This window comes from Podarcis liolepis (assembly GCF_965112155.1).
Source record: "Podarcis liolepis genome assembly, chromosome: 12".
Classification (NCBI taxonomy): Eukaryota; Metazoa; Chordata; class Lepidosauria; order Squamata; family Lacertidae; genus Podarcis; species Podarcis liolepis.
In genome coordinates this window covers 38,990,574-39,011,573 of record NC_139563.1, presented here as the reverse complement: position 1 = coordinate 39,011,573, position 21,000 = coordinate 38,990,574, and the positions used below count along the sequence as shown (strand labels likewise).

The window sequence follows — 21,000 nt, the reverse complement described above, 5'->3', positions numbered from 1 at the left end:
CAATTAAATGGACAGATTTAGTCTACAATTCCGAATTATCTCCAGGTGCATCAGAGAATGATTCTGTTTTATGAAACACCTGTTCAGCATATTGCAATAAAATTAGATAATAATGTTAGCACAAAGAAGAGCTCTAACAAAAAAGAAGCCTTTGGAAAGGGTTAAGAACATAAGAAGAGACTGCTGGATCAGGCCAGTGACCCATGTAGTCCAGTATCCTGCTCTCACAGTGGCTAACCAGGTGCCTATGGGAGGCCTGCAAGCAGGACGCAAGCACAAGAGCATTCTGTCCTTCTGTGGTTTCTAGCAGCTGGTATTCAGAAGCATACTGCCCTGACTGTGGAGACAGAGCATAGCCATTGTGGCTAATGGCTACTGGTAGCCTTGACTTCCTTGAATTTCTGTTATCCTCTTTTAAAGCCATCCAAGTTGGTAGCCATCCCTGCCTCCTGTGGGAGTGAATGCCATAGTTTAACTATGTGCTATATTTTGCCTGTCCTCCAAAATTCAGCTTTATTGGATGTCCGAAAGCTCTAGTGTTGTGAAAGAGGATGAAAACATTTTCTTGAACCATTTTCTCCACGCCATGCATAATTTTATATATTTCTATCGTGTCACCTTCTACTGGTCTCTTATCAAAACCAAAAAGCCCCCAGTGCTTCAGCCTTTCCTCATGGGGAAGTTTCTGCTTGATCATTTTGGCTGCCCTTTTCTGACTCTTTCCCAACTCTACAATATCCTTTCTGAGGTGAGGCAGCCAGAACTGTACACAGTATTTGAAATGTGGCCACACCACAGATTTTTCCTAATGACCCCAGCATGGAATTTGTGTTTTCCACACCTGCTGCACACTCAGTCAACATCTTCACTGCAACCCCAAGGTCTCGTTCCTGGTCAGTCACTGCCAGTTTAGACCTCATAAGCGTATATGTGAAATTAGGTTTTTTTTGCTCTGACAGTCATCACTTTACTTTAGTTTACACTGAATCACATTTGCCTTTTCCTCGCCCATTCGCTGAGTTTGAAGAGGTCCTTTTGGAGCTCTTCACAATCCACTTCTGTTTTAATGACCCTGAACAATTTAGTATCATCAGCACTTTCTACATTCCTCCATTGGAAAAAAACTGTCCTGGTCTCTGCTTCCTGTTACTTACCCCATTCAAACAAGAGGACTTCTCTTATATTGCCTTCTTATAATTCTAGTGGGTTCTAGTAACTTCAGTCACAGACATGTGAGAAATGGCAGACCTGGAAATAACCATTCGTGTGTGCAGTATGATTGACTCTGTCTCCTGCCTTAATGGGATATTAGTGGATGAAAAAAAGGTCAGAGACAGAAGACAGTATGAGCAGCCCACCTTGTGCCACCATATGTGTTGTTGTTCACTTTCTGCTATTGTGGTCAATCACATAATTGTTGTTCCCTTGCTTAGAACCCGAGTACGGAGTAGATCCAGGAGAGACTTGGTTTCTATGATCCAGGAGAGACTTGGCTTCTATGAACAGGACATGCAGGGAGCCAAATAAGTACTTTGGTGCTTAAGAATCTTAAGAATCTTCTCCTTCTAGGACAAGCAGAGACGGCAGGAACCAGTTCCTACACGCAACACCTCTGCATGGAAAGAGCTAAAGAGCTGCTTCTTGCCTTTGACCTTTAATATTGTCAACAGAGGGAAAGAACCAGAAAACTGGAGCAGTTGCCTCTTAATCTCTTATTTCTACAAACTACTTTAGTGGAAGCATTCATGGAAGTTTTTCCAAGAAGCAAAAAATAGTATTAAAAAATAGTAAATAGAAAAATAATAATTGGTGTTTTGGAGTCATTTCGCTTCTGTAGCTATAATTTCAAAACAGCTCCATTTATTCTGATAAATCCCACCATTCCTTTAATATCTTATGTGCTTTATGTTAATGTCTTTGTCGTGGGTTTTTAAAGTTTAACAAGTACCATCTCACACACACAGATGGCCATTGTTCATTACTAAAGTGAGTGTGAATTAAAATATTTATTAAAAGTTCTTAAGCACAGTGGGCCTAAGTAATGCACTGCAATAATGCTATCAGGATTCATTTAAACTCCAAGCTCAAATCATCTTTGTGCCAGTGTGACTGAAATTGACAGATAAATGGCACCATGCTTCTGGTGGTGTTGAGTTGTGCTTTTTCAGATCTTAATCATGCTGGCACTTCCTCCTTGGAGAGTGAAACTAGTCCATAAGGTTTTTAGTGACCTAAAAGCAAGAACATCTGCTGCAGAACCACAAGCAAGTTGTTGGCCAAGTTTAGTAGTTCGGGAGTCTGCAGATGATTGCAAATACTAGAATTTTAGTTTCAAGTATCCTGTAGCAGACAAAGGTGCCATAATCTTTCAGTAACTCTGTGGTTAATAGATTTTAAAGTTATTTTTCTTTTTATCAGAGAATAGTATTTGAAACTATTGCATCACATGACACTATTCAAACAATTTGTCTATTTCACCCATTTCTTTTGCTTTACATGTGTGGTGGTGTTTATCTGAGTTCCATCTATCAACCCCAGCTGCTGTTGGTGAGACGTTCCTTAGTAGGTCTGGCCACAACACACACATTTGTGCACTTTTAAAACTCACTTTCTGTGCAAATCTGAAATATCAGAACATTTGTATCTCGAAAATAAAAATGCCACATGCACAGGTAAACAAATATATGTGCATATGCCCACAATGGATCTCAACAATCTGGAATTTAGGGAGAATTGGGAAGTAGTCCTTGAGGGGAGAGGGGTTTGGGGGTGCAACACACAGTGCCGTTACATCTCATCAAGTGCAGCCCACTAGCGTAGATGAGAAACATTGAAATAGAATTCAGTTGAAAGTTCCCATGTGTGAACTAATGTGCACAAAAGGGCACATGGAAAATCAGATCTGTGCGCATTAACACACAGATGTGAAAGCACCCTGAGTCCTGGTCTTCAAGTACCTGACTTAAGAGTAAAGTTAAAGCCAGAGCTATGATCCATAAATGAGTGGTTTAGACAGCAGGCGGTAGGAATCCCTCAGGTCCTAAATACCAGCAGCTTTCATTTTTCATTTAGTGAACCTCTCCTGCTTCAGCTTATTCCTTTCAAATAAGTCCTTTGTATCTCCATAGTTCGTTTTTCCCTTTTTCCTAGTAACCAGGATCCATATTTCCTGTGGTGGGTTCATCTGAGATCAGGTAGTCCCTAAAAGTTATTTTCTGCACAAATACAGCTAAACAAGTTGTGTAGATGTTCACCCTCCTCCCTCCAATAGCAAATACAAATGTGAAAACTTTGCTAAAAGGCTGAGGCATGTCTCGTTCTATGCAGGACTTAAAGCCAAGCGCTTATTAATAATAATAAAGCATTGCAGTGGTGCCTCGCAAGACGAAAAGAATCCGTTCTGTGATTCTCTTTGTCTAGCGGTTTTTTCGTCTTGCGAAGCAAGCCCATTGACGGATTAGCGCTATTAGCGGCTTTTAGCCGCTTATCTGCTGATCGGATCAGCTGATAAGCGGCTTAGCGGCTTAGAAAAGGGGGGGGGAATAACCAGCAGGAACTCGCAAGACATTGTCATCTTGCGAAGCAAGCCCATAGGAAATTTGTTTTGCGAAGCACCTCCAAAACGGAAAACTCTTTCGTCTAGCGAGTTTTCCATCTTGCGAGGCATTCGTCTTGCGGGGCACCACTGTATCTTAATTCTGCACATGCCTATTCAGAAGGAAGTCCCTTTGTGTTTAATGAGACTTAATCCCAGGTAAGTTTGTACAGGATTGGCAATGAGAAAAATTGGTTATTGAGCCTTAACAGTTGTATCTTCATAGGGCTAGCAGGACATTGCTAACTTCTCATGGTAAGCATGAGGTTGTTGGGCCAGGGGTGTGGTGTCAAAGAAGCAGCAATCTCTCTCTAATATTGTGCTTCCATGGCAGCCATTCTGTGACTGACTCTGGCTTAACCCTCAAAATTCAAAATTGTTGCTCACTTGTCCAAAAATGTTGGCAACCCATTGTCTGTTGTTAGCATCCAGCACATTAAATGGTTTGGGGACTGCATCTTGTTGATTTGTGAACGTATAAAGTTTTAGTGTCTTACAGTGCAATCCTGTGTATGTTTACTCATAAGTGGATTATATTGTGTTCAGTATTGCTTGCTCCCAAGTGTGTTTAGGTCATACCATCAGATTCGATTCTGATCCCATGCCCTACATTTGTGACAGTGGGGCAAAAGTAGTTCCAGTTTGATTCATGTTTGGCTCTTTGGCTACCATTGATATAGAAAGGTGGAAGCTGACAATGTGGTAGTCTTCAGATTTATATTGGACTACAGCTTCCATGAGACCCAGCCACATGGCCAATGGCCAGGTATGATGGAAGTCGTAGCCAAAATATTTCAAGGGCAGCATATTGGCTTTCCCTGTTCTGGATATTTGCACCCTTTATCTGAATGGAGTGAAATGCCCATCACTGTCAATCAGATGAGAAATGTCAATTTAAGAAAAAATAAATTAAAATAGATGCTTCATTACCTCTACACTCAACCCTTGACAACCATATGCTGAACATTGATACTTAAAAGCCACTTTGCTCTTTGCTGTTTATTAAATTCCTCTGCCAAAAATTCAAGACTTCTAAGCACTGGAGAACCAGAGAGACTAGCTGAGTGATCTATTGCAGGGGAGCATGGGGCACAGATTCTATAGGAAGCAATTGCCTTACTCAAATCCCTGGTGACTCATGGTGGTCAGGGTGGGAGATGTGAGTGGCCTCCCCTGTTTCATTTCTCTCCCTGCTCCCCCCCCCCCATTGACAGCAATGGATGGGAATAAATTATGCCAGCTCCAGAACTGACATGGTTTTGAGGCTTCTTGTGGAGCCTTTTGAGAGAGTGAAGGGGCTTAGGAACCTGAAAAGCTGTCGTGTCCTCTGACACACCTTCAGAATGTCCTGTTTTGACCCCCACCACCCTCAGGACATTGCTACTGGGACAGCGGCATCAGTGAAGCTTTTCACTGCTGTCCTGGAGATGTGCCATTCTGCTGGCAGACAGCCGCCATCTCTACCATGGAGTGGTTCTTCTCGATTCTATGGCCCCTCACCTGCCTTCTCATAGAGCATGAGATTATTTTAACTTGTCAGATTGTTTTTGTATATGAGGAATAACTAGTTTCTTCTTCCTAAATGTACACATATAGACTATTTGTCAATAAAGTTTTATGAAAATTATGAAATGGCCACATAATAAAAATACCAGGGATACTTAAATGATATATTGGATAATTTTTAATTTTGCTAGATGGTTGTATGGCTTTGTGGTTCATTATTTTAACCAATGTCAGTAACAAATATGTCCTACACTCTTGTAAACTGTTTGCCTTTGTACTACTAGTAATTATTTGAATGTTATTTTTTTAAATAAATCTAGGAGAATTAAAATGGACCAATCTTTGAACAATTTCTAAAATATTTTTCTTTGTACAAAAAGCAGAAAGACTGTGTACAGTTCTTAATTGCCTTTTCGAGACTGAGTTCCCTCATTACCTGTGATTTAAGCTAAAAATGAAGTAATTATAGATAACAGTGTTTATCTGGTTGATCTTGGCACCTGCAGTCCTAATGCTGAAGCTCTTCCTGTTTCTGAGGCCAGGCTTTAACGTCTCTGGCTGGCATTACTAATCTGCAACTCTTACATTTCTGTAACTCTTTACATTTCCCATAAAAGTTTCAGACACTATGCTGTGCAAAAAAACATTTTTTCTAGATAGAAGACTTGGTAAAACACACATTTTTATTAGGCGTGTTTTGTTCCTTCCACAGAACAAATAGCTGGCAACAGTGGTTTCTGCTTTCCGCATTTTCTTCTTTTATGTCGTTTATCAGATCAGAATAGTTTTGTAAAGTATGTTGATGTATGCCCCAATTCTTTTAAACATATGTCTGGATTCTTTATTGTATTTGGTCAGAACAAAGCTTAGCCTGCAAAGGTTTTTCTAGGAGTTGCACATTACTTTGTCCAACAAGTACATTGCCCAGTCTGGAATCCTAGCAGTGACCTGGTTCTTGTGGAACACAGAGGCAAACGGTCAGGTCAGGAGCAAAGGCGATAGTAGCTGTCTCCTTCCGCTGCTGAGGCACCACTTTGAGTTAGCATTGTGTTTGAACCCAGGCTCTTGGTTTGTCTTACTCCACACAAATCAAGAAATGTAACCAATGTTTGGTCTGAGTTACCATTCATTCTTTTATCTGAGGAAGAAAAACCATAAACTTTCACCAAATGTGGCAACTGAGGCATAGCCTGCTTTTACTTCATGGCCTACCTTCACCTCCTCCCACAAACCCAGGAATCTCTGATTTTGCTTATGTGAGAAGAAGTTTTAGTTTGTCTTTGTCTTTGTTTTTGTTTTACTCAAATTATATTTGTTAATTCAGTGACTCAAGGAAGTCTTTGGGCTATTTCACTTTAGATCCTCAGGTGGGTGGTATTGTTCTAGAGATTCAGTTCAGTGGAAAATAGAGAAAATATAGTTTAATTATTGTATTCAAATTCACTAAATGGTTTGGGACAATTAATTTCCAATTGTTTCCCAGTAGAGTAGATTTACTTGTACATTAATGAAGCACAGGTGTTAGGCCCCTGGTGTCTTTGTGCCTAGGAGGCATATTTAGGTTGTTTATCTAGTCAGCCGTAGGTACTGCAAGGTACTCAAGCTTGCCTTTAACAGTTTATACAGTGAGGGGTTTTTTAAAATTTATTTTTAAAAAATTTGCTAGCACCTGTTAAATTTTTAAGACTGATCATGTAGAAAGAAGTGGAAGAGACTGCAGTAGTAAACAGCACTAAAAGTTAACGGAAGTCATCTTCTATTATGCTTAACTGCCCAGCTTGACGTTATGTAGAAAAGAGGCTTCATTTAGGCAAATGTGTCATGTGCAGAAATAATAGTCAACACTATACTTCCTTGTACCATATTTTGAAATTAGGTATTCTTTCAAATAGGTACTGCTTTATCTATGGTTGAAACCCAAATGTGCTTATATTAATATTCATTTTTCTTGTTTATTCACTGAACTGCAGTACCAACATTTTAGAGGAAATGGAATAGCCTCCACAGACATTATGAATTTCAGTAGCTGGCATAATTATAGTGATCTACATATTCATTAAATCCAGGGAAGAAATGTGTCCAAAAAGACAACCATGCGTTTAGAAATAGCACACTGCTAAATATATACATTTAAAACTTCCTTTCCTTTTGTTTACCCAAAATTACTTCATGTTATATTGCTTCACAGTCAGCTAAGTCTTTAATAATAATTTTTAAAAGTTCTTTTCCCCCCTGTTCATTCCATGTAGCAAAGAATGGGAAGAATTATTTGTAAACAACAATTACTTGGCAACAATACGGCTGAAGGGGATTAATGGGCAGCTGAGAAGCAGCAGGTTCCGTAGTGTTTGTTGGAAGGTAAGAAGAAAATATTTATTTACAGCTTGTAGTTGTAATATACCAACGTATTACCTGATGCACTTGAAGATTGCTGATGTAAAGAGTCAACTGAATTTTGAAAGATTCCATCCCAATGTTCTTCTGGTGATTTTTATAATTCACAGAACAATTAATGATTTGAAATACCTTACAACTAAATTGCTGTTCATATTGAAGGATTTATGTCAATTAAATTTCACTTGGGCATGCTTCATTGTGAAATTTTTGATCAAAGTCGTATTTTTTTACTGAAAGTGCAACTAATCTTTAAGATCTTCAATCAGGATTTATCAGTCATCCCTGCTTTTAAAATAGTTCTGTATATCCTTTTCTTTTTATGGGATGAGACTATAAGAACCCTAAGCAACCTTCCTATAGGATTGGGTTAAGCAAAGTAGGAGGGGCTGCTCAGGTCAATTGCCAACAGGCAAGGAGTCTGTGGAGCTGACAAGTGAAGCAGATATGGTCTGTCAGAATATATGATTAACCTGTTGAAGCAGCTTATTTACAATATCACATTAGATAGCACAATATGATGCAAAATATACCAAAGATACTGCACAAGTGAGAAGTATTAAAGAGGATCCTGTTTGAGGGCTTAACATCTTTGGCAGATGCCTTTCAGTGAATCCTTTGAACATGCACACCACGGTTATTTCAATTTACTATATCCTACCACGGAATACCAAAGCTCCAAATTACAAATATGATTCTGTTTAGAAAGTGTCACTACGTCAATATAACTTGCTTGTCTTTCTAACCAACCAATGTTTCATTGATCTGCAGCTGTTTCTGAATGTTCTCCCCTCTGACAGAAGTCAATGGATCAGTAAAACAACAAAATTAAGAACACTGTATAACAAGATTAAAGAAATAGTAAGTTGAATCCAGACATATTTCCTTCCCTCTGCCTCAATATTTTCCGCATGTCTAATAGAGAATCTAAAGGTCTTAATTCCTATTCACAGCATATTACGAATCCTCGAAAAGCTGGACAACAAGACTTGATGATCAACAACCCACTTTCACAGGATGAAGGGGTAATTATAACTTATTTCATATTGTATCCGGAGCATGCAATAAAACCTCCGATGCTCTTCATCAAGTAAAGAGTAGAAGTATCCTTGATATGGACAGCTAATCCAAAAGAGATGAAATGAGGTTGCAGCTTGGTGTGCCTTGACACTGAAAATGCTGGAACCCAGGTCATGTCAGCTTGTGGGTTGTTTTCTTCTCGAGGAGCAAAATTCCTGCTCTCATGGTGAACTCAGTAATACTGCTTTGTACTACATTATAGGGTAAAGTGTGTTCACTTTACTGAGATGTCACAGTCAAAGGAGATAGTGTCAGTTCGGGTGCTTAACATGCATTCTCCTGATCCAAAGGAAAGGACATAACACCAGGGCTTTTTGTCACCTGGAATTCACCAGAACTCAGTTCTGACACCTTTCAGGTGGGTGCTATTGCCATTCTAGAGAGAACGTGGGAGGCAATCATGAGTTCTGGCACCTCTTTTTCAAGAAAAATAGCACTAGATAACACAGTATACATCTTAAATGTATCATGGCCTACCATCATAGTTCACAGTACTTGTGACACTGTATAGCGGTGTGACAAACACAGAGTTATTGTTTGTTCCCATAGTTGCCTGAAGTGGATAGTAGCTCAAGGATGTGACTGAATTGGGAATTTCAGTAGGAAAGGATCTGTACATTCATCGTGTAAAAAAATAATATTCTATCAGCCAACCCTTCAAACTTAACACCTAACATCAAAATAGGAAATAAGATCTAAAGGGGAGAAAGGAAATAAAAACACTTAAAACCAGAAAAAATATAGAAATCATAGGGTTGGATCACATTAAATTAGTCATGCTTTCTTCTTATTTGGTGATCACTCGTAGCTGAGTAGGATTGTCTTCCATGAATATGGTCTTAACAATGTGTCCATAGGTTACTGTGGAGGCCAGTTATGGATTCATACATCCTTCCACAGTGGGGACATAGGTTTCTGAGCGGGAGTTGATCATGGTGAGGATTTGCCAAATGTGCCTTCCTCTTAGACATGCTTTAACCTCACTTGAATCAGTGGGACAAGTTAGTCATGACGACTATAAGAGATAATTGCCAATGATCCGAGTTTATGAGAGTTCAACAACGTATGGAAGATGCTACATTGGCTACTGCTGAACTATAACATGATTAGCTAGAAAAAATAGATAAATCAAATGGCAGCGTATATTCAGAGTCAGCATCAGTAAGAAATTCAACATCCAGGAGTTTGACATAGACCAGGGTCCAATTTCAAAAGATTCCTAAGTGGATTTTTTAAGGGCCCAAGCATCTAATGTCAGGTTGACAACCATTAAGCAAGTGGGGTGTTTAATCCTTCAAGCCTGTTGCAGTATCTGCATCATCCAGCAGCCAGCATTGTGTGAACTCACTCCCTTATCACTCCCAATATAAATACACAGTTTTATGCAAGCTATAGATGTTCTTTTTCCCATTTGCATCAAGTGAATTTTTTTTGTTCAGCCTCTATTCAAATTCACCTTTAGGTCCACTATTCAAGTAGCCAAGTGAAGCAAGCCTATGGCACTTGATATACCATCTCTAAACAGACGAAAAGGAGCTGAAGATGCTCTTCTCCAAAAGTGGAGCATGCTGAGTATTCATCACTTTCAGCTGATGATGTCTTGATGAGCAAGAGATCAGAGCTGGGACTTTGTTTCATTCTCTCCGAGAGTTGCCACCTGTTCTTATTCATTTAAAATAAATGTTAGTCATCAGCTCTTTTATTTAAACATTTCTGCAATTTTAAAAACAGCTGAATATACCATGATTAATTCTTCCAGTGAATATCAAGTGGAACCAATAATGTTGATACATTGCATGTTGAACTAGCATGTCATATTATTTTTAAAGCAACACACAGTGCTTCAAGGGCGATATTGGACTCTCCAGTGACCACGTACCCACAGACATTTTAGGAAGCTTCTCGCTTTCTGTTAGTTTCTAGTGAACTAAGCCATTTTATTTAAGCTTTGCATGAATACTGATCAAGGCCTTCTGCGAATGTTTGCAGCTGTGGAATTGTAAAAATATCTCAAGAATGGCTGTTGACCTTAATTGGACAATATAGTTATTGAGCGGCTCTGTAAATGTTTTGTTGTAGATTCACCATCACGTTGATTTAAACATGGCAGGAGACATTTGGCTGTCACCAAAGAAAGAAGCCTTGCCTCTCCTCCTCTTCTTCTTTTCCCTAGTCAAGGGCAGGAGCAGTGGCCCTCCAGCTATTATTGCACTCTTAAACCCCAACAACCCTGACCAACATGACCTGTGGTCAGGGATGATGGGAGATGGAGTCCAGCTGATTTTGGAGGTCCACAGATTAGCCACCTCTGGTCTAGAGATACAGAGCATGTGGTGTGACATCATGGTATTGCAACTTTCCTCTTCCCCACAAAAAACAACCTGTAAAGTATATGTGCATGTAAAAGTCACAATTTAGTGATGCAGAAAACACACCAGCAATGTTTAGTATTACAACTTCTAATGTTTTAATGTATTTATGCAAACTAAAAATGGGGGGGGGGGCTATGATAATATTAGGTTCCATGACATTCAGCTCAGTTGGCTAGAGCGTGGTGCTGATAATGCCAGGGTTGTGGGTTTGATCCGCATATGGCCCCCCTGCTTATTCCTGCAATGCTGGGGGTTGGACTTGAGGACCTTCAGGGACCTCTTCCAACTCTATGATTCTATGATAGGAAAAAACCAATCGTGTGAGGCTTTTTGAAAAATGCAGCTTGATCAAAAGGCGAAAACCTCCCAAAGTCTGATATTCACTAATATTGCCTTCTTTTAAGCAGCCCAAATGCAACATGTTTCCAGTTTGTACAAACTTTTTACATAGACCATCAGTTTTATTCCGTGTTTCATGTGAATGTCTGCACTTTTGCAGAGTCTTTGGAACAAATTTTTCCAAGATAAAGAACTTCGAGGAATGATTGAACAAGATGTGACAAGAACGTAAGTGTTGTGAAACATTGCTGTAGATAGACAACCTTTGGCTGTAAGGCAACATCCAGCTCACCTACCCAGTATTATTTATCATTCTATATTTATTAAAAATATTTATATGCTGCTTTTCAAGAGGAGCTCAGAAAACAGTTTACATAAAAAGGTTAAAACAATCAGCAGAAGTTAATTAATGCTGTACTGTCAAGAGCTTGGGATAGCTCAGTTGGTAGAGCATAAGATTTCTAATGTCAGGGTCGTGGGAATGAGCCCCACGCTGGACAAAAAGATTCCTGCATTGCTGGGGGTTGGACGAAATTGCCCTTGTGGTGCCCCCCCAACTCTACCATTCTATAAAAAAGGGAAAAGTCTTTTTGAAAGCAAGGGCAAGGTGGTGGTTGAATCTCATTCTCTCCTTCCCTCAGGACAAGAGGATACTTAGGTAGCCCCTTGGTGAAGGGTAAGGAAGGGTGTGGCCACCTCAGCTGGAACACCTGGAACTAGATGGTGGTCAGCTTTTGCTTCCCTTTTTCACCTCCCAAAATAAAATCTGACCGATAAGCTGGTACTTGTTGGCAGAGCTTATACACGTGAGTTCAGTAAAAGGCGGTAGTGGGCCAGATACAGCACGCAGGACCATACATTTATTTCAATAGCTTTTCAAAGTTCTAAATCACTTTTTGGGTAAAATCTGGCCTTCATAAGAATTTAGAGCAGTATTTTGGAGGATACAATATGGACATGATGGTTGCCCAAGAGAATGACAGGCACTTCAAGAAAAATACAGTATTCAAAATAATCTAGATCAGTAAGGGAATATTGTCTCTCTTGGTTTTCAAATCCCAAAGAGACATCTTGGAGATATTGAAGTGGGTTTATTATAAATTAATATCATGAGGTATTGCGTGTTTTAAATGGTTTCAGTGAGAAAGAAAAAAGAATGAGAGGAACTGACAGATCTTGTGACTAAATTATGTTTATAATACAAGATTGAACAGATGATTTTCTGTAATTCTTAACACTTAATCAATAAAAAGTGATGTGTAATTAGTGAGAAATGTCATTCAGAGGAATTTAGCATTTCTATTTTTGTGTATTACTTTCCTACTGTTGGAGATGCTTTTTAAAAATCTTCCTTATTACCATTGTAATTATTCTTTCATCTCTTTAGCCCTTAGGTCATTCCTGTTAAGGAACTTATCAAAGCTGGAACTCAGTTCCGTAAAATATTTTGTCAGAATTAGAACAATGATTGCACTGAGTAGCTCCAATTCATCTCAATTACTTCTTATATGGCATGTTACTTTTCTAGTTGTAGCATCACTCTTTACTGTTATTTGAGATGAGAAAATAGTTTGCATGAGTTTTACAATGCAAAATTCATTTTGATACCTTTTCCATTTATAGAATTGGCAGGCAAAAAATAAAACAATGCACAGGAAATATTGACAACCCTTATTGCTTTATTTTGTATGACAGTGCCAAAGCAGTATTTTCAAATGCATTTATGCTGTTAGATGTATAATTAAAAGCTAAGTATGCTTTCATGTTAATTTTCACAGATGGTATTTTTTGTTTTTAAATGGGAATAGTTCAGGATGTTTAAGATTATATAACTATCTAAGTTATAATTGGGGAATTAAAGTTTGGATAGTTGTGCTAGTTAATGGAGGCATTGTAAAAAAGAATCTTACACTCACTTTGGCATAGAATTCAGTTTACTATTTACAAGGTCTAGATGACTGGTTAGTTTTCGTGAACTAACTGAAGGAGCTCACAAGGTTGCTTCTTACCTAGAATTCATTTTACTCACGGGAAGAGAGGGGAAGATTTTCTTTCTGAATCTTCTACTTGCCCTGTTCCCTGATTCTGACCAGACATTTGCTTGGAAGCAAACACAATTTATTTCTGTTGAACTTGCTTGCATGTATATGTGAACAGGCTGCCATCATTCTATGTCTGACTGTGTCCTTATATAACTGATATTTTTATTCTTTATTGCTGTTCTTTCACTTGTATCTCACACAAATCACATGTCGATGCAGTTTTGCTCACAGCTGATATCACTCTCAGAAATCCACCTGTGTAAAGCAGTGGAATATTCTAAGTAATATAGTTAATAACGTGTCATTTATAACAATATTTAAAAGATAAATATGATACCTGTAAGAGCTTTGTGGAGTGGAAGAAAGATAAAAGATTGTAAGACTGCTTTTTAAAAGACTGGGAATCAGGAAACCGAAGACATATTAGGATGCATTGTGGTGTATGTATAAGTGATGTATTTTTCTTTTTTCTTTTTCAGGTTTCCTGAAATGCAGTATTTCCAAGAAGAGAATGTGAGAAAGATTCTTACAGATGTTCTTTTCTGTTATGCTCGGGAAAATGAGCAGTTACTTTACAAACAGGTAATGAAACTATCGTACAGGTGGTATCCATTGCCTCAACGTTTTTCCCCTGCTACACGCTTGACAATTGATTGAACAATAATATAGGTTTTATTATCTCCAAAGTTGTGTGTGATGGCTCAGGCAATCAAAGAACTGCTTGTTAGCTGTGTGGTAAAGAAAGCAAACCATTCAGGCACATATGCTCCCTATTCAAGATAAGACATTCCCTCAGATGGTTTTCTTCAATGCTGTTAAATCCTACTTCCAACTTTTTAAAGGTTAAAAACTTTTTATTACTTATTAACTAATGAAAGCTTTCTCTGCCGCTCTTCATAAATTAAAAATATATGTACCAAAGGGACAATTGTTTAGCTTCTGCAAATGGATTAGATCAAGACTAACAACAGATTCCTATAGATGTCAATTCAGAAGTAAATCTCATTAAATTTAGTAAAACTTACTCCCAGATGAACTGGATAAGTTTATCTTGAGTCTCACTGAAATTAATAGGCTAATTTAGTCGTGACCTAACTGCACTCATATTGATTTCAGTGAGAGCTAAGTGTAAGTAACTTTGCCTGAATCCAAACCAAAGTATGGACTTGTTTACTTCAACTTTAGCAATCAAGTAGTCAAGTAAGAAATAAATGAATGGCATTTTGTCTGTCCATGGAACAAGAGAATACCAATGGAATATGATACAAGCAATTTAATATATATTTACCAATAGTGTACAAGTGCCACAGACTTGCAGAAAAAAAGTTTGAAACAGATTACTAGTGAGAAAAAGACTTTTCAGCAGTGTTCATGTTAGGCCTGCAGAAATGATACAAATGAATTCATTTGTAAATTCAGTTGATCTTTTTAATTAGTGTATGTCATGTTGAAAATAGAAAAGCTTTCAAGCTGAGCATGCACTTCAGAAGAATTTTAACAATCTTAAGATGATTCTTCCAGAGTAAGTTACTTGAAAAGTCTGAATGTGAATTTATCTGGCAACTTTTTTTAAAGAAAAATAATGTTCACAGCCAAAGGCTAAGTTGTATAGTTGAGTAGAAGTTGTTTATCAACAAAGCTAGTTTAACTTTAAATGCATACAGTGAAGCATATCTGTTCCGAGATATTCTGTAACACATAATATCTTCATCATTTTAGTTCTGTAGATTTCTACCCTATTGGAAGGTGCCCTCCAAATGTTGTTGGATTACAACTCCCATCTTTCCTGACCATTGGCCATGCTGGCTGGTGCCTATGGGTATTGGAGTCCAGCAATATCTGGAAGGCATCAGGTTGGGGAAAGCTGCAATAACGCATTCCTAGTGTTAAAAAATCTGGTTTTGTCTAGCTGCTTAGGGTTAACTTACTCTTATTGACCTTCATCTAGTCCCTTCATCTAGTCTACTACTCATCCCAGACACCAGTTAAGAAATGCAGCCGTTTTACTTGAATTAAATGTAAAAGAAAAATAGAGATTGATTTCATCTGCTAACTGATACCACCTTAGACCAAATCCGGAGATGCCTGAGTAGCTTCATACATCTGCTAAAGAGTCTACAGCACAAATGCTGTAAAGCTGAGCATTTCCTAGCACTGTCTTCTGAAATAGGCCCTCTTGGTAGGGACAGAATCACTGAAATACAGGGTCCACAGTCCTCAGTGTTAATGGTATTTTCCAAGATTGCTTTAAAATGGAATTAGACAGATTCACAGAGGAGAAGGCTATTGGCGACTATTGATTGCATGCAGTAATGCTTCTGAGTACCAGTTTCTGATGGGACGCAGGTGCCGCTGTGGGTTAAACCACAGAGCCTAGGACTTGCCGATCAGAAGGTTGGCGGTTCGAAACCCCGTGACGGGGTGAGCTCCCATTGCTTGGTCCCAGCTCCTGCCAACCTAGCAGTTTGAAAACACATCAAAGTGCAAGTAGATAAATAGGTACCACTCCAGTGGGAAGGTAAGCGGCGTTTCCATGCGCTGCTCTGGTTTGCCAGAAGCAGCTTAGTCATGCTGGCCACATGACCCAGAAGCTGTACGCCGGCTCCCTCGGCCAATAAAGCGAGATGAGCGTCGCAACCCTAGAGGCCGTCACGACAGGACCTAATGGTCAGGGGTCCCTTTACCTTTACCTTTTACCAGTTTCTGGCAGCCACAGGAAGAGAGAGTACTCTTGTGCTCAGGTCCTGCTTGCAAGTTTCCCATAGACTTCTGTTTGTCCCCTGTGAGAGCAGACTTCTGAACTAGATGGTCCATCAGGTTCTACTTATGTTCTTAGATTTTTGTGATGCTATATATGGCTCTCCCCCTCCTCATCTTATCCTCACAACTACCCTATGGGTTAGGTTGGGGTGAGAGATGGTGACTGGCCCAGGATCACCCAATGAGCATCGTGGCTGAGGTGAGATTTTTAACCCTGGTCTCCCAGGTCCTAGTCCAGTTCTGTAGCCGCTATATCACACTGGGTATCCCACACAATAATCTCCCGTGCAGATTGTCAGTGGGATTAAGAAATAAACCCAGCCTGGTTTCACTCTGCTATCCAACCATATAAAACATTGGCTGAGTATATGAAAAAATGGTGTACTTGGAACATTATAACTTGGTGAAGCATGAGGAAAATATTAGGTAAAATATTGTCTATGTAAATATTATCTGAAGCGGACTTATTTGATCCAACCCATTAGTCACATGAATAATTGAAAATTGCCTTGAGGAGCTGTGATGTGGGGCATTCCTTAAAGAGATGAACCCAACTTGCTTGTTTTCAGGGAATATAACCAATTTCTACTGAAAGAGAGAGTAGCACAAGAATCACACTCTGAGTAAATTAATAGGCAAATAATATTTCCTTCTTTGGTACAGCTTAACTGTCTTCTTCTTGTGCTGAAAAATCTTATAGATCCTTTACAAAAAAAATAATACCTTACTGCATAAGGCTTGAGTATTTAGTCAAATCAGTTTTTTTAAAAAAACTTTGAGTTTCCTCACAAGCTGTTAAAGCTATTATTTTGTTCTAGGTGACACCCCGTTTAACATAGACCATATTGTTAATAGTTATGGGATTTTATTGAATTAATGAGACTGTTATCATGTTGTAGAATGTCTTGCTGAGTTAATTGAAACTGCAGAGATTATATAAATGGTATTAATGAACTTTGACTGCCTTGTGCCTCTGCTTTAATAAAGACTGCTTGGTGGGCTAAATGAACATCGGCAGATAAAAGAACAGGTTCAATTTCGTGAGCCTACAGGCTGTTAACAAAGAAAACTTTTTCACCTCTGTTTTTGAAGAGTGTCATTTCCACATTGCAGTGATTTTAGAAGATGGCTGATCTAGGGCTAAAAGGGACTGGATAAAGCACTAAATATATCTGCGCTGAATACTTGTACTGAATAAATTAATAACTGCACTTAAAAACTAACAGATTTTAAGTACAACAGTAAAGAGTAGTGCTCTATAAATTTGAAGGTTGTTTTTTTTTACTTTTATTAATTTCAGTGCCACTTCCTGCTTTGACTTCATTGGCCTTGATTATTCTACTGGATAGGTTGACTGTCTTAATTCAATCTAATAATATCAGAGAGCCATAGAATTGTAGAATTGGAAGGTACCCTGAGGATCATCTAGTCCAACCCCCTGCAATGCCAGAATCTTTTGCCCAGCATGGGGCTTGTGAACCCATGACCCTGAATTAAGAGCTGCATGTTCTAGCGACTCAGCTATCCCAGCAGTGAGCTATATATAAATTAATTATTACTTTATTATTACTTTATTAATTTATTACTTTATTAATTATTATTAATTAATGTATAACTCACCGCTGGGATAGCTCATTAAGCTATAACTTAATGCCACTGCTTCAAATAATTCCCTACATTCAAGATGTATGGCACTGGTGGCACCAGGCCTGTGGAATGCTTCTTTATGCTCAATTTGCAAACCTATGCACTCCAACCTTGTGCCTGAATCCTGCAAAAAGTCAATCGGAGCAGCATTTTTGCCTCTTATTCAGCATTTTGGCACCATTACCAGTGATTCCCAATGTCAGTTTATTCAAGGCAGTCTCTTGACCCGAATCTCCTGTTCTAATCACTATTTTTAATGGGATTGTTTTATTGTGTATTCTAATAAAATCTGATCGGTGTTTATACAGGTTAGAAGCCTAATTTGTCAGTAGACAGTATATTAATTAATAATTGTAATAGTAGTTAGAACTGGACCACAGTCTTACTACTGTGGGCCACAAACATCGGTCAGGAAAAGGAGGCAGTTCATCAGCAGCAAATTTACAGCATTTCCACTGGTGAATATCCAAACATGCTTCAGCAGTTTGTTCTGATTGGTCAGTGATGTGTAAGAAGAGCAGGCTTCCCTTCCAATGGGAGGCCTTCTGCTGCACAACTCTGACTAATCAGAATGAAGAGACAGTAGGGCAAGGGAACGCTGGGACTTGCTTGCTGATAAACTGTCTTCTGCCTATTGGACCAAAGCAGACCTAGGAACCTGCAGCAACTACCTTGTGGACAGGAAAGCAAGTTCACACCTTTGGTGAGGTGAAAGAAAAGATCTTGCCTAGCCTGGGTGGTATGGAGAAGGGAAGGGAACCTCGGGGAATCTGTCCTGTTGTGATGGGGGGGGGGGAGAGACAAAAGGTGGCACCTGATACTCTACTTATTTAGTTAACCCCTTCGACTGAAGAGGGAAGCCCCTCAAACCCTGCATTTGTAATAACTAACATTTCGTTTCCAAAGTGCTCTGGAGCAGCACCAGCAAAAATCAAACAAACCTTGAACTGCATCCATTTACTGCACCTTTGCGTGGCTGATGGAAAGGTTTTGATGATGTGGTGGTTTTTACTGAAGCTTAGTGCATGTTGGCTGACTTGTCGGAAGAAATTTTGGAGAAGAAAATTGGACTACATTGGAGCATAGGAGCGGGGAAAGCCCTTGAGACGCTGAAAGAGAGAAAATTGTGTGTGTGTTAGAGATGGCGTGGGTGGTGCCCCCGTTGTTTTTAAATAGAAAAGCTGGGGTACAATCAGCCCTCCATGGGATTTACAATGCTTTTAATGAATGAGGATGATATCCGATGAGGAGAGGAGGTTCAGTGAAAGAGCCAGCCTGCTGTTTGTTTGGGTTGCACTATTTTTAGAAAAATTACTATTTTTAACGCTTCACACTCCCCTCTCTCTCACTTCAAATCAAACAACAATTTTCTAGCAGAGACTGATGGAGAGATGCCACAACCCAGCAACAAAAAGGGTTAAATGCTGCTCTTTGCCAGAAAGCTGTTAATGCTTCCTGTAAACTTTGAAAACCACACAAGGCTAACTTAATTTCCATTCAGTCAGTATATTATTTCACAGCAAATACATTGTTGCCATTTTTACATAGCAGACCCCTGTTGCAAAAGCAATTGGAGGGCTATTTACTTCAAATCCATCCGATTTGTGTCTTTTCTCAGAACATTTTAGGCTGCAATCCTATGCACACATTTCTGGGAGTAAGCCTCACTGATCACACTTACTACGGAGTAAAAATGTATAGAATTGCTATGCAATAACTGTTACTAGGAGAGGCAGCTTCCTTCCTTTCTTCTTACCTTCTCCAAATACAAGTTGAGATTTATGAACATACAAGGAAAATCAAGTTTTGAATAGAATTATATCAAAATGTTCCTAAATCAATATTTGTTACAAGTCATCTGAACCTATTGTAGTTTAAGGAACACATTGGATACAATTAACACAAATAACTTAACACAGGCATAGGTAGACTCCAGCCCTCCAGATGTTTGGGACTACAATTCCCATCATCCCTAGCTAACAGGACCAGTGGTCAAGGATGATGGGAATTGTAGTCCCAAACATCTGGAGGGCCGGAATTTGCCTATGCCTGTGTTAATTTATTTGTGTTAATTGTATCCAGTGTGTTCCTTAAACTAAGCACACTTTCCTAGGGTAAGCAATCCTGAACCCAGCGTAACTTACCTTTGAGTAAATATGGATGAGATCAGCAGGTTATGCAGTAAGGTGCTTACAGGTTGCAGAGGAAGGCTGAGAGACGTTCAGATCCTTCTGTGGCTCTGAACATTTTGTGATAGGCCATACTCCCCTTATGGTGGAGTTGTATTCAATATTATTGTATGTTTGAACAGCATAATATATTGTGACCAAAAATGTATATACTGCCAGTGATACCGCAGTGCCATATTCTTCCACAAAATTTTTTCCTTTTCATACATTCATTAGTAACAATGAATGGATGACAACTGCAAACACATTATAAGGCAAGCTTCTCAGTTTCAAATATTTTGTTTTCTTTACTGAATACAAGTAAAATAAAAATGTTAAATTAAATTAAACTCTAGGGCATCACAAAAAATTCTGATGCAACTGAATTTCTTCTAATGCAAATTATCCTGTGCGAATTATCCTAATTTGCATAGGATTCCTCCCCCCCCAAAAAAGTTCTGATTCAAAATATTCTGGAAAACACACATCACAGCGTACTGCACATAGAAATGTCACTGTATATCAAATTGCTTTTGATTTGATTTAAAAATACATTATGGTCATTGTAGTCTAAGAAATTACATGCCATATTTAAATTCATGAGATGTAGACCTAACTGGTGTATCATTACAACATATAACTTTGAAAGCTCCTCTCTCAAAACATGTTTACTATGCTAGAAATGTTACAAAGAAGGAACTAAAATTGTAATTTCGCCACCCAGACCGTTGTCTCTTTCTCTCTTTTTGCATTTCTGCCTTCACCTTAACCCCTTAGCACAATGCGGTTGATACCCACATTATTTTATCTATTGCCATGTTCCAGATTATCTTTTTAACTGTCAGGTTGAATGGCAAACCCTTTCTGGGGGTGGCTCTGTAGTGCAGCAGATAACAAAATAGAAATTCCCTCTTCTTGAGAGCTACCCTGGTGATGTAGGTCGCTTGGCACTTGGCCCTTGTTCCTGGAGACCCGAGTTTGAAAACTAGCAGAATGCTAGGGTAAGGCTAAGCAAGGTATGCCGTGGCACCATAGCGGAGCATTTTCTGCGCATGAACTGAGCACATATACTTGCCATAAGCCCTGTGGAGACATCC

General features: G+C 39.0%; 1 protein-coding gene across 29 annotated transcripts in view; it reads left to right on the top strand.

Annotated features, from left to right (window-relative positions):
* Positions 1-21,000, top strand: part of TBC1D5 (TBC1 domain family member 5) — a 251,016-nt gene that overhangs the window by 121,426 nt on the left and 108,590 nt on the right. For all 29 annotated transcript variants that reach the window (XM_083468057.1, XM_083468038.1, XM_083468052.1 and 26 more), the window contains 5 exons: positions 7,351-7,459; positions 8,267-8,356; positions 8,449-8,520; positions 11,447-11,514; positions 13,808-13,910. In XM_083468057.1, coding sequence (XP_083324183.1) covers positions 7,351-7,459; positions 8,267-8,356; positions 8,449-8,520; positions 11,447-11,514; positions 13,808-13,910 — 442 coding nt within the window. The remainder of the gene's footprint in view (positions 1-7,350; positions 7,460-8,266; positions 8,357-8,448; positions 8,521-11,446; positions 11,515-13,807; positions 13,911-21,000) is intronic.